Raw genomic sequence first — 15,005 nt, 5'->3', positions numbered from 1 at the left:
TGTGTTTCCTGTAGGCCCCATTTAAGTACTGGACAGCTGCTATAAGGTCTCCCTGGAGCCTTCTCTTCTCCAGGCTGAACAGCCCCAACTCTCTCAGCCTGTCCTCATAGGAGAGGTGCTCCAGCCCTCTGATAAACTTCGTGGCCCTCCTCTGATTATTATGAATAAATAATTAATTTATATTCTTACCCCTTCCTTTTCTCCTTAACCAATCCTCCAAACTAGGAAAATTTTATTTTAAAAATAAAATTATTAGCAATTACATGTTTTTCCTTTTTGCTGTTTCAAGTTTTAGGAAACTGACTTGTTGCAGGATAAATTGATTAAATAAGTATTGACAATAGTTTAAATATATTTAAAATATTAATCTTCAACTCTATACATTTGCACTTATTACAGAAACATACAATTTCTTATTAAAAAAATCTTTTAAGTAGCTTTTCAATTTAAATTAAATAATTTTAACAATTGATGCTTTTCTACCTAGAATTTAATAAATATTTTTATACTGGTGTTGCTCATCTTGACAATCCTAAAATACAACTATATATATTTGAATTTAATCTCTTAATTCAAAGCCTTTCCTAGGAATACATCACGACTGCATTACTATATGGGCTCATTTACCCTTTTTATATCATATTTGTAGCACCTATTATGAGGTCAAGTTGCATCTCTCTTGCTTCTTTTACATATCATCACTTTGACATCACACATGACATTTGTGCTTTGATAGTAAGACATTACTTATTAAAAAAATCATGTTTCAAATGTGCAAGAAAATCATTGCAGGGGTGAGAAAAAAATAACTGCCAAAGAATGAACAATACACACTTCAGAGGTACTTTACTGGATGCACCTCTGATTATTACTTACTTACTTATTTTAAATAAAACAAACAAATTTCATTGACACGGAGCTAATTCTTGTTTCCACAAGGAGTCAAATTCAACACATCAACGGATGAGTTGCACTCATCAAAACAACACATTTTAGACACACTCTAGATTTCAGAGACTATAAAAAATTATATCTCATAAAAAATTCAAAAAAAATTTCAAAAGTAGAACTCAAGAAATTACATACCTCGTGGTTGTTTAATCAGAAGATGGAATACAGATTCCTTACTGGTGGACTTGGATAGGCCAGATGCACTGAGAGAACTGGACGGCTCCTGATCTAAAAAAAATAAAAATTTAAAAAAACGTTCAGGGAAACTCGTTTAAAAGTCAAAAGTGATTGAACAAGTTTCCTAAAAAAACAGCTTCAGAGACAGAGGTTTTAAAAAAGACATTCTCAAATGGGAGTGCATGGGCCTTTTCTTTCCCCCTTTGCTTAAAGGTTCTCTCAGTACTTTCCCCATTGTGATGGATAAAAGTATAGATATAATATGGAGATCTTCTTAAATAGAATTAAAATAAAATAACACACCAGCAAGAAAATCCAAAGATTAAAATGTTTTCAGTTAAATAAAATCTATAGATTATAAAATAACCTGTTTTCTAGATTAAAAATCAAATAGTCGAGGATGCTCATGGTGATATGAAACATGTAAGAGAAAACTTGAGAAAAACACTTTCAGGACCAGCAACAGGACCACACAAAAATTGCTCTCTTGATGACAAGTTGCGGGATCAACTAACAAATTACTTCATAGAGACAGAGGATTTAGACATTATTTTTATTGTTTTCACTGATTACTGTCAGTTAATACTGACTTAAATATATGCAATAATACTTACGTGCAACGTATATTGCCTGAAAGAGAAATAACTGTTAGTAGCAGACTTGCCTTTGAGTATTTAGTTCAGTTACATAATAAAGCCAGAGAAAGCAGTCTGAAAACATTTTGCAACACACATTTGTGGGAATCCTAGTTTGGAACTCTTTTTATGGAAAAAGACATGGCCAAGCTACTGTGCATGAAACTTTATCTTGGACTTAAGGTAAGTTTTAACAACCAACAATATGAGACAGCTATTTTAATACAACTGTTCACACACCCTTACCAAAAGCAATCTTAAACACTGCCCCAGATATCAGTTTTGATAACACAGATAACACTTTATTCCACAGAGAACCAATTTACCTCCTTTATCCAATTCCTAATTACCTCTGTAGCTTTAATCTTTTATTTGATCATAGTCCTTCAAACTTTGAAGTGAATATTCTCTAAAAAAGTTGCATTTTTTTTTTCTGAAACTTCAAAATACATTTAACCCATTCAAAACTTGAAATTAAATTATCCATATCAACCAAAATAAAGCATTATAGCTATTAATGAACCACAAATGCTTAGGGACCATTCTTATACGGGTAATCTCTGTGGGGTCCAGCTTATGCTGGAGATTTCAGTAGTATCAGTTATTTATATCAATTTACTTGCTTCCATAAAGTCTTAGTAGAAATGCAGTGGTATTTACAGAGGAGTAGTAACATTCAACTTGAAAAAACTGAACTAGTACAAATCGCTAAACCATCTGTAAAAAGAGCTTCCATATTCTGTTGCTGTGATCATTGGCTCACATTGGGGAAAATTATATGCTGTCAAACAAACATTACTCCCATTAATATTCTTAATGTCCTATGAATGCTTAGGTGAATAAGAGCTGCAGATTTAAGCAACAGATAGATACTTAAATCCTGGGAAGAAAATGTATTGCTACAAAATTCAGTAAGAAAACACCAAGTTTTAAGAGGGCCAAGATTTCATCCCTTCACTGCAAATTATCAGATAGTGGGTAGTTTTACTTACTCTATAATTAAGGACTGTTTGTGCTACAATATCAGTCAAAATTCTCAGAAAGCAACTTTTCTGAGAAATAATGCTCTTGGGTTTGACAAAGCTTCAGAAATGGAAATGACAGCTTCAGAAATGGTCTAGATACGACAATTCTCCATTAATTTATATTTTAATTCCTCAACTATGCAGTTCTAAACATAATTTCACATCTATCTAGGGCAGAAACTGCCTATGGAATGTTACTTGAAAACAAGATGCAGATAACTTGTGTAATCTTCTTCAAAGCATTAAGTAAATCTATAAATGTTGATGTTTATTGCTTGTACACTTCAACTGAGATGCTCTGTTCTCATTGTTGCCACTTGTAATTCCTTAAGAAGTGGCATATGGTCTGAAACATAATTTGTAAAGATCAAGATCAATCAAACATTTCATTCTGCCTTCTGACTTGCTACTTTCTGTTGATTTCTCCATTCTGCCCTCTCTCTGGCCTCCAATAATACCAGCAACGAGCGTGACGATAAAATAAAGCACAAGATTGAATAAAGGAAGGCATCCCAGTAACTTGCTTTAATGCTAAAATACCAGCTAAGAGGTTTCAAAATGGTAGCAGCTTGTGTTTTACACTACTAAACCTACAGTTTTAAGTGCTGTTCTCAGAGGTGGATTTAAAAACTTCTGTGAGTTTGAGTTTCCTGCTGGTAGAGTCATTTCTGCTCTTTGGATTAATATTTTTCAGGCAAAAACAGGTTTTAAGAATTAATAGCCTGTCACTCTTTAAGTAATAAATTAAGACTACTTTCAGTTTTCGACTGAAATGTTTATGTTTAACTAATTCAGATGGAAGGTTACTACGGTTACGTCTGAAGTAATATTACTGTCATTACTAATTAGCTTGTACTTCCTCAAGTGTTTTCTCGTACTGCTACGAGAGATCCTAGGACAAAAATAGGCTCTTCATGTCAAAACACATAAAAATAAAGTGCAGATCATCACAACATGGGTAAGAGATCCAGGCTTCTCCATAACTTAGGACTGCAAATGGTCTTGAAATAATGTTCAGTTTTGGACAAGCAAAATAAGCAGGAAAAATAAAAAAAAAAAAGGAAATTTCTGGGAAAATAAGTTCAGAACTACCAAAATTCAGTTCTTGGTAGGAAAGGAAGTGTACTAGAAGTAATGTATTCATACTAGGAAAACTTTCTCACCAAACTGATTAGTCTTGTGGGATGGTAAATTCTTTCTTAATGTCAAAAAACCCCAAGTTAATTAGCTTTTACTGTACGCTGGGCTAACATATCTGCATTGCTATGGTATACTCAATATAAAACTTAGTATATTAAAATACTATTTGCTTCCTTTCCAGGTAAACGATGTCTTGAGAACACGAAAGTTCAACTAAACATATAGGCCATTATGGAAATTATTTACCAGAATATGTAAGGGCCAGAAATACTAAGCTGAACGTATGTATTCATGACTTTGCTTATAAGACTAGATTTCTCTTCCTCTGGAAAGAAAGAAATAGGAATTACAGTAAACAATCCTAAAGAGAGCAAATCATAGCATGCACAACCATGTCTAAAGACAGCTTGAATGCAAAACTCAACTATCTTATTGTGATTAAAAATAAACAAACATTATTTACAGGTCACCAGCAGCAATTGAATTAGAAAATGAGCATTACATATTAAATTGATTAACAAATTCAAGACATCTTTTAAAGGACAAGTATAGTTTTACTTCCATAAAGATCACAGCACAAAATTTAGTTTTTCAAAGAAATCTTTTCATAATTCCACAGATCACAGAAACATTAGATCACGGTCATGTCAGGTCTCCTGATGTGTAAAGAAAAATGAAGACTGAAACCTTCTGATGCATAAAAAACGACATTAGTCTTTCACTGTGTAAGCTAGTTGCCTCTACACTGTCTCTCTTACTGAAAATCTGGGAACAGTTAATGCTCTATAGTTAGAAAGGTGACTATGTTTTCACTAAAATACTTAAACAATGCAGGTTCTGCTAACGTTTCTCATAACGTCACAATTCACTAGATTTTAGTGACAATATTTAAGCTCTATAAATAATTTCTGATGAAATTGCATTGTGGATAAGTTTGATTGTTCTTCTCCATTATTTTATGAATAGCACATTAGATTAGCTTTTTTACAAATAATACTTAGTAATATTAGAGTATTAAACTGTGCTATCTGGCACTAGGTTTATGCTTAACAAGCCACGTAGCTTCCTTCTCACAATTGCTTTTGTGGTTGTACAAATCAGAATACCAGCTTGCACTTTACACTCGATTACAGCATGCTGGACTCCATGAGGTGCAATGGGAACCTTCATACCACGCATGTAATGCACACCTACACCTCAAGAGGTTGTATAATCAGTTACATCCCAGTCAAATAGGGTGGTTTGCACAGCTATTAATTCACAGTGCTTCTATAAGTGTCTGAGCTAAGATAAGCACAAAGAGTAGATGGAATGAGAGGTGACAATACAAAGATTTAACATTTTAGAAGGAAAATTGCATTATTAACAATGTAAAGTTCACTGTATCTTTAGCTGCTCCAGGGATGATGAGCTAGTGAACAAGAGCAATTCAAAAGAGGTATACCCACAATTTATCATGGTACCTCTGGACTGAAGCTCTATCAATCATCATGTCAGTCTCTTCCCTTGATTTACATTGCACTGTCTGTCATCACCCCTGTCATTAATAAAGGTCTTGAATAATATGGGCCTCAGTGCTGACCTCTGGGGTACTACACTCATTACCAGCCAGCAGTTGACTGTCAAGATGTTGATCACTATCATTTGAGACCAACAGTTCAGCCAAGTTTTCAACCCACACAGTGGTCTGTTAACCAACCCTAGACTTCCTTAGCTTTCAAACAAGAATGCTACAGGAAACAGTGACAGAAGTCTTGCTAAATCATGGTGTATTACATCCACTGCTCCTTCCTAATTTGCATAACCACTTATTTCCATGTACAAGGCAATCTCCTTAGTCAATTGTGATTTGCACTTAACAAATCCATTTGATTGCTCCTGATTATCTTCTTGACCTTCATGTGCGTGGAAATGGACTGCAAGAGGATGTACAATTCATGGGCTACACAGACTGCAAAAGGATGCATTTAACAATCCTATCAAGGGCTGAGGTGAGGCTGATCAACCTACAACTAGCTCAGTCTTCCTTCTATAATTTTTAAAATGAAACAACATAGCCTTTTCTCAGTCTACAGAAACATCTCCCAATCAGCACAGAGAGAACCACAGTCTCACAATCACATTGGCCAAGTCTTTTATGGCCCATGAATTTCATCTGGATTTGTGGATCTGAATGCATCCATCTGTTCTAAGAAATCAACAGCCTGAAATCTGTTGGCAACTCTCCTATGAGTTGCCCATCTCCCTTTCAAACCAAGTCAGTACACGCTGCTTCAGGACCAAGTTTTGCTTGCAAAAACTAAGGCATAAAAAAAGCATTGAGCACTTCAGCCTTTTCTGCATTGCACGTTAACTACTTAGAATCATAGAATCATAGAATGGTTAGGGTTGGAAGGGACCTTCAAAGGTCATCTAGTCCAACCACCCTGCAAGGAGCAGGGACATCCCTGACTAGGTCAGGTTGCTCAGAGCCTCATCCAGCCTGGCCTTGAACGTTTCCAGAGATGGGGCCTCCACCACCTTTCTGGGCAACCTGTTCCAGTGTTCTATAACTCGCATCGTAAAAAATTTTTTCCTAATTTCTAATCTAAATCTACCCCCCTCTATTTTAAAACCATTACCCCTCGTCCTATCGCAACAGGCCGTACTAAACAGCTTTTCCCCATCTTTCTTGTAGGCCCCCTTGAGGTACTGGAAGACCGCTATCAGGTCTCCCCGGAGCCTCCTCTTCTCCAGGCTGAACAGCCCCACCTCTCTCAGCCTGTCCTCATAAGAGAGGTGCTCCAGCCCTTTTACCATCTTCGTGGCCCCCTTGATTCTGTTCCCCTACCATCAATGGACCTATCTGCATTCTCCCTAAGCTTTCTTATGCAATTAGTGCACCTTTAGAAGCCCTTCTTGTGTGCCTACAGTTTCCCTGTTAATCTTCACAACGGATGAGCTTTGACCTTCCTGACTTTTTTGCTAAGTATGCTCACAGCACTTTTATATTCACTTTTTGTTACTTCTTCTTCCTTCCACCTCATCTAGATGTAGTGCCAGGAACATGTTATTGTCACTGCTAGTAACGGGTTGTGGGACTTAAGTCAACAGTGCAAAGCATCAGGGACTTGTCACACCTTGTTAGGACCTGAGCTATTTTAGCTGTAACAGCACTTATCTGAAATGCCAGCTGTTGCCTTATTTGTTTTTCAGCTTCAGCTCAGTGATGTACAATTTTGTGGTATTACCCTAAAGAAATCATACAATATATGCTAAAGACCTAACGAAACAAAGAGGTCATTATGAAACTAAATCTGGGGACCAATACGAAAGCAAATGTAGTGACAAACCCTTTTGGAAACATGTAAAAATAACCAAGCAGATCCAAGACTGAGAAGGAAGAAACTGACATTTCATCAACATTCCCTTCCCAGTGAAGAACGTAGGATGTTGATGACTCTCTCTGATAATTTAATGTGAAGAAATACAAAGCGGATGTGAGATACAGATATCAGCTAGCAGCAATTAGTATTAATTGGATAATTCAGACTAAAAGTATTAGTGATCAGGGCCCTGCATTCAGGGACAGATGCTAATTCATCTGTCCAGCCAATAACCATCCTTCTCTGAAATTCTCTGTAACCTCCACACACAAGGCTGCAGCTGCGGGTGTTCAAGATCTGCTCTGATTCAGTGCAGCTCTATAATCTGGTACCAGACTTCTGTGAAAACAGCTATGTTGTACATGAGGAACATCTGAAGCCTCCACCCACTGGCTTGAGTCGCATTTAAACTCAGGTTCCTGTTGTTGGTCCTTGCCCAAGCCATGTCCTGATACACTGTCTCTGGCCACACACCTTGCCAAGCCCAGCCTACTTCATTTCCTGGCTTGATCATGGCCTCACCTTCTCACTGTAGACTTGGCTGTCAGTCATTTGACTATAGGCTGAAATTGGTTACTGCCACCAGACCTGCTGTTTTCTTCTTGCTGGGAAACTATGGGATTGCAATCCTTGTTTTAAAGGCCTCTGCCAGTCTTGCTGTCACATTTGTTTTGTGGAGCAGCCTGTTCTTGCTGCTCCCTGACAGCTAGTATCATTGTAGTTGGACTGATAATATCTCATCATTTGTATTTTGATTAGACCTAAGACTTTGATTAGACTGTTAATAAATTTTTAGTGCCACATATAAAATGTGTTTCAGTACCCCACATACGTTGCACTGATTTCACAGCAGCATATGCTTCCTTCTTGTATGTTAGTTCACTGAGAAAGTCCCTGCATCACTAAGTGGGTCTTCTGCTGACATTCTATTGTCTTAAGTAACCCAAAGATTCACTCCTGAGCCGTTAATAAATTTTCTGCAAAACTCCCCCAGCTCTGAGTACCCTTCTGTACTGTAGTGAACAGAGACTTGAATAGGCTGAATCATCTCATAGTCACAGTAGCCCAAGCTATACAAGTGACCAAATCTACCTTCTCTGTCCTTTCTAAACAGCCTGCACCCATCCACAACCATACTCCAATTGTGCACACTGTCACTGACTGTCTTCATGACTCATCACATTGCAGCCTTGCAACTGGCGTGGAATTGCTGTTCTTCCTACCTTTCCTCTTTGCTGCCCAAGCTCTGTGCAAATGTATGCACAAATATTTGAGGAAAGAATGCCTACAGAACCTTCTGGTCTCCTTCAATCTGTCTAATGTTTCGTTTGCTGTACAGGGAGAATAGATCCATGTATTTGCTATATGAATGAACAGCAAGGTACAGTAACTGCAAGGTCAGACAAACCTTGGCAATCTTTTCTGCAGCATCTCAGATATGAGCTCCAAGAAAGCAGCAAACTTCCCGGGATGATACATTGTTATGGAAATTGGCAGCCTTTGTTCCATGAGGGAAGAAAACTTCAACCACTAGCACTCATTGCTTCCTGTTTAATAGTGCTGGTTCTAATCTGAAGACTTAAGATGTTCAGCCCAGGCTCTTCCTCCTCAATGGAACTTTTTTTTTTTCCCTTCCTCTTTTCCAGAGCTCTGAAGCTACTCTTTAGAGGAATAGCTGCAGATGGAAATGGAGACTTCCTCATTCCTGCGACTCTGTGTCTTCTTAATGTTTCTATCTGCTTTTGGTTACACCAAACTTCTCAGCCTTCAAGGGTTTGGCTCTTGTTTCTGCAGAGTCTCTGCAAAGACCCTGTCAATCTCTTGTTCATTAACCTTGATGCTATAAAGCTCCTGTATCTGGCACTGCACGAAGTCTACCAGAGCACATGTCTAATTGGCAAGGTCATTACCATTCACAGAGCGGTACCAGGGAGAAGCCTCAAGAACTCTGGGCCCAGAGTTGCAGCATCCACCCTCAGGACATGCATGTCAATTATAGAAGGAATGATTGCACCATCCAGGGGCTGAAAGTGGCTCCTGTGGTGTGCTGACAACATTTACCCATCCCTTTTCTACTATGAGCAGCACTTTTGAGCCTTCTGTATGTGCACTGATTGCCAACTGCTGCATTAGCTGCCCTGTTACTGTCATCAAGGAGACTCAAATATTTTGCCTTTACCAACTTCTTTAGCTATCTAGAATCTGATATAATACAAAATAATATAAAATATTTTGGAAAATAACTGACGAACAAAACCAAAATAAAGTATTAGCTATTTGACTTAGACATACAGCTCCCAAAACACACCCTAGGAGTCTCCTATTGCCTAAATGCTACAGTGCAGTCCATAGCCAACAACCAGCTGCATGTATACATGAGGCTGTATGACCTAAGAGGTCTGCTGTGAACAATTGTTAAATGTTTGTGTTATTTCTTAGCTCCCACAGCACAGTCTACAGAGCTTTTAAGGGTGGACGTGAACGATACACAACACCTCTGTGGCCAGGAAACAGAATGAGGCAAATGTAATCACATCTCACTCATATTTTTAATGCAACTCAAGGAGCTTAAGTTCCTCCCCCCACCCCCAAAAAATCCAAACCCCTGTACCTGTCAGCATGATGTCTACCACCACGTTTTCAGTAGTGGGATTTTTGAAGGGTATGACGACAGAAGAACACTGGCCAATGCATGCACTTATGCTGCTTGGTTGCATCAGCTGAGGAGGAAGACCAGTTCCCGAAAGGTAAAATATCCACTCTTTAAGCTGTAGATTAAACATGTGTCATTATTTATTATTTGACAAGTCAGATCTATGCATTTTAAGGCATTTTGCCTACTTCTTTCTTATAGTGTTCTATGCCTCCATTCTGTTATAAGTGAACTGCTGCTTAATGCTTGTTTGCTTGCTTTCTTCTTCCCTTAAGCTGCTATGTTACTCTAAGTATTGCTATCTGGAAATCTGGGAGATATTTACATCTCCTCTTTGCATTTAACTTCTGTGCTACTCAGAGCACAGAGTATTTATCTTCCATGGAGCTACTCAGAGCTTCTAGTGTAGTGAATGGAAAGATGTAGGTGGTTGCAAGAAGGCAGTTCAAAGCACATATATTAAAACCTGAAAGTGGAGGAAGTGAGAAGTTCTCTTCAGAAGACAAATGAAGAAGGAAAATAATTATTTGATGGCATAGCAATAGAATCACACAAAAAGCTAAAATTGTTACTCCAAAGATAATAAAGAACATTAAACACTATACACAGAAGAATCAAGAATATTGGAAAGAACTAGTAGATATAGAGTATCACAGACCAGAAAAAAAAAGGAAAATATAATTAAATTGATTTTTTTTCAGCATGACAGTAAAAGTTGCCTGCTCCACTTTTACTCTTTTAAGGTTATAAAGAGTGATGTTACTAATGACACTCAATATGGAACATTTGAAAGTGAATGAGCAGTAAAGGTGAATGGTAAATATAAAGACACTACCATTATTTTAAGGAAAATATTTAATTGATGTTAAAAAAAAGCAACATTGATATTGTTGCTTTTAAATAATAACAATACAGACTAAAATCTGAGGCTTATTACAAACTGCTCAAAGTGACCCTTTCATCTATTTTGTTCATTATTACTCAAAAAAGGTATGCATCACAAAGAGAATAGAAAATAATAAATAAAATCAAAACATATTTGCATTATCTGAAAAACTGCATTTACTTCTGCATAGCCTGTCTGAAAAAAAAAATAAGGAAAATCTGTAATAGACAGGGCTCAAAAATCTAGCAACAAATCTGGAAATACTTACAGTAAAAAGTGACTAATGTATTGCGACTTCTCAGGATAAACAGGAATAAATAAAATGGCACATCGTATGTCTTCAGAAAATAGCTCTGGACAGCAAAATTGCATGCCTTTATTACTATTTTATAAAGAAACATTCAATTCAACAGGAAAAAAAAAGACATTTTAATCTTACTGAAAGAAATTTTCTTGTAAAAGTCATCGAAGGCTACAGGATTTTAATTAAAAAAAAAAAAAAGAGGGAGAACTGTTTATATACTGATGTAGAGATTACCCAATACTAAAAGTCAGAATATAAAAGTAAAGCCTATGTTTTGTTTAGGATTTAGACAGTGATTTATATCACCTGGTTTGCAGGGACTTCTGCGTTACTCAGACTAATACGAATTAAAAAACTACCTCCCTTTTAAATTACATTTTATTTTGTTATTGTTGACTTATACGTGACCTATAACGTGTTTATGGTTACAGATTCATGAGCAGGAAGGTAGCACCACTCACAACGCTGCTTCTGTACAGACTTTGAAGCAGCACAGGACTAACTCTTTGGTGAAGCACCATTGCTGGTCGTAGACAATAAGAAACTGCCCAACAGTTGCCAAGCCAGCATGCTGTAGCATTTGTGTTCCTGACTCATGTACTTTCTTACCACATTGGTCTCAAGAATTTAAATGTAAATGAAAGGCTGAGCCCACTTTGCAGGCTTATATTGAAGGACTTGAACACAGGTATGAGAACGCCAGAAGACCATGTTTTCAGAAAGCAGGATGGGTCAAGCTATTAGTGGTCTACACTGGCTTGCTATTGATACTTTGTGCTTGCTTACAAACCCAGTAAAAAAAAAAATCTTTTGCAAAAGTTTCAACACAGAAGTTATGAGGCAATATTAGTCTAACAACGCTTTTCAGGCCCACTGTAAATCTGTGGGAAGCACCTTCTTCATAGCAAGTAATTTTACATTGAGGTACAACGCAAGGATGAGAGGAGTACACATGTTCATATTTTGTGCAGGTGAGCTGTAAAGATCAAGTCTGAGCTTTATTGCTGAAGGCTCAGACTCATGGTCTACAAACATTAAAGACTGCAGCTTCCACTGACTTTTTTGTGGTTAACAAGCAGAGCCATTTTGGACACGACTGTTTCAAGTGCTGAGCACCTTTAAAACAATAGACTGAAACTCTGTCAAACAGCAGCTAAAGAAGGAGCCAAACAAAATTAGCCATCCATGTAGAAAGTAAAACAAGACAACAAAAACATTATACAGATTACAGGATAGGCCTGCCATGCCTAACCTGCAGTTACTGTTCCTCACTGACCCACTTTGTGATGGAGCTCAAGATCATGTATGTTCAGTGCAAGAAATCAAGAGGAAAAAAGATTAAAAATACCAGAATCCTAAGGCAAATAATACAAGATAGAATCTAATATTGGGCTCAGATTCTTTCTAATATTACTTAATACTATTAAATGTTCTACATTACACCTGGATGCTAGCAATGTGGTAAAAGAATACGATAATACAGATATGTTAGAACTCTGGATGTGGGTAATGTTCAAGCTGACCTTCCCGTTGTGCTGCCCCAACAAACTTAATTTGAGATTTTCACACTGATTAGAGCTAAACTCGGATACACTTTGTGAAGAACTCTCCATACAGCTTCAAACCAGAAACAAACAAAACAAGTAATAGCAGAGAGCAGTTTCTCTCAGTTCAGCAAAGAAGCACAATCAGAAATACTTAAGGCTTATGCTGTAAGCACTATCATAACTGATTTCAGATTAGTCAGCTATTCAGCTATCAGATGGCTTAAGTGTCCATTCAGATATATTTAATCAGAGAAATCAAGGGATGGAAATCACTGCCGGGTTGGGGGGGGCTACATGAAAAGTTGTTTGAGGCATCTACTCCTGAGGAGAAACATTCTTCATGTCTTCATTAAAAAGGGCAGTTATATCTGTGCAAATAATCACTGTGAGCTATCAATATAACAACTAGAAAACTGAAATAGTCTGGGATTAATTTAGTAACGACTGTAGCATTGAAAATGAATGAAAATCTACAAAATTCAAAAAGTTCAGGCATAAAAAGACCACTAACAAATTACTAAGGTTACACCAATACATTGAAATTATTAAAGGGGTCTGAACAAAGCAGCTAGAAGGACTGGATACTGTCTAAAGTTCACTACAGAAGAAATCTTGGAGGTTTGCCATAACTCAAAAGGAGATACACTGGATAACAAGATTCAGGTGGCAGGGCTCAATTTGTCCCTGAAATGTTTAAATGAATTGTTGTGTTGCTTTATTGCTTCTGTATTTGGTGAATATTTTCTTTTTTTTTTTTTTAATATAGATAAGGTTTCTGTGTGCCATTAGGGTCCAGATAAGATAAGGACATTCTGTCCTCTTGAACTGGCCTTGCATATATACTATCCATATGAGAATTGCTGTCTCCTTGTTTTCATCCTTTATAAATATTTAAGAGACATCTTGAAAATAAATTACGTGATGATAACACCACATACAAATAACCTGTCTGTTCAACATAATTTATCAGGAAAAAAAATTTGCCACATCACTTCCTTCACTATTTGTTTTCTTCATATAAAAGAATATTTGCTTTTGCAGTATTACTTAAAACACTACTGAAAACTCCTGGTAACATTTAACCGGAGTAATTAACAGGTCAGTAGTCTACTAGGATATCTGAAAGTCCAAAAAGAATAGAGAGGAAATTGCACAGAAAGCAAATACTTAACTGAAAGGAAGAATTCACTTTTTCAAGTGTGTGACCTTCCAAAATTCAGATCAGATAGAAAATGAAACAATTTCATTTTGTTCGGGGTTGGGAAAAACATCAAGAAATTTAATTTCAAAGGTGACAATGCTAAGAAGTGCTGGTCTTCTGGTGTTAATAACAGTAGAACTAATGACCAAGAAAGCTAAAATTATTCATTACTTATTCTAGCTCCTAGGCCATTACACCACATTTTAATACTGTAAATAGAGTAATTTCTGTTTAAATCTGAGGTTAAAACAAATTACAACTTTTGAACATCTTTGCATTTGCTCTTTCATTATGCATCCTGCTATTACATTTCAACTTGACTGTCAGACTGAAACACTTACTTACACATCTGTTAACAGTATTATCTAATCTGAATTCCAAGTGTTGTGGGCAGCAAACATAGTATCATACCTGTGAACATTTGAAGGTTATTGATGCCTTGTGATTGCTTCTTCCAAGGGCAGATGGACAGAACCGCACGGGTACTTCAGTGGTAGAATGGGGAGCAACAATCAGCTGTACAAATACAAGAAAGAAGCAAAGGAAAAAGAGGGAAAGGAAAATAATTTTTTTGGAGTCTGTTTCTGTTTTGTATCAACAATCTGCTTTGTATCAACAGTGTTGATGTTTATGTGATTAATGTGTTCCACCAGATGCATTCTCTCTTCTCAGCAAGCACAGGCTGCTAAAGCAGCAAGTGTGTTGCAGTAAACAATCCCAGTGGCAGACCCTGCACATTCATTCCCCAGAAACTATAGAGCTGGTGTTACAGATTGCTCCAAGGACACGGACAGCCCCTGTCACAAATACCATTCAAACATGACTTTGGTGTCTGATCATATTGATGACACTAAAAGGTTACTATATTGCCCTCCAAAGACATCAATCGGCTTATAACGGAAATGTATCACAGGTTTTAATAAACTAGTGCTTTGTCTCTCTTACATGTACCTTTATCTAAACTAACACTGTAAATGATAGTGCTAGTTTTCTCTTCATCTGAAGTATACTACTTCGGTCTCAATTGCATGGGGAAAAGCAAAGTAGCTGGCTACAATGGAGTCATAAATGTTTTTAAGAACTAGATAAGTAGTGAAAGAATAAAATTATGAACAATAAAA

At 36.9% G+C, this 15,005-nt stretch overlaps 1 protein-coding gene across 1 annotated transcript in view; it reads right to left on the bottom strand.

Moving 5' to 3' along the window:
- CFAP47 (cilia and flagella associated protein 47) overlaps nt 1–15,005 on the bottom strand; it is a 315,224-nt gene that overhangs the window by 58,958 nt on the left and 241,261 nt on the right. Inside the window, exons 55-57 of the mRNA XM_086766611.1 lie at nt 14,296–14,400; nt 9,905–10,061; nt 1,087–1,179 (exon numbers count right to left, since the gene is read on the bottom strand). Coding sequence (XP_086622737.1) covers nt 1,087–1,179; nt 9,905–10,061; nt 14,296–14,400 — 355 coding nt within the window. The remainder of the gene's footprint in view (nt 1–1,086; nt 1,180–9,904; nt 10,062–14,295; nt 14,401–15,005) is intronic.

The sequence above is a fragment of the Chlamydotis macqueenii genome, chromosome 1, assembly GCF_036417535.1.
Source record: "Chlamydotis macqueenii isolate bChlMac1 chromosome 1, bChlMac1.mat, whole genome shotgun sequence".
NCBI lineage: Eukaryota > Metazoa > Chordata > Aves > Otidiformes > Otididae > Chlamydotis > Chlamydotis macqueenii.
The sequence above is the reverse complement of the archived record's forward strand: the minus strand, read 5'-3'. Positions and strand labels throughout refer to the sequence as shown.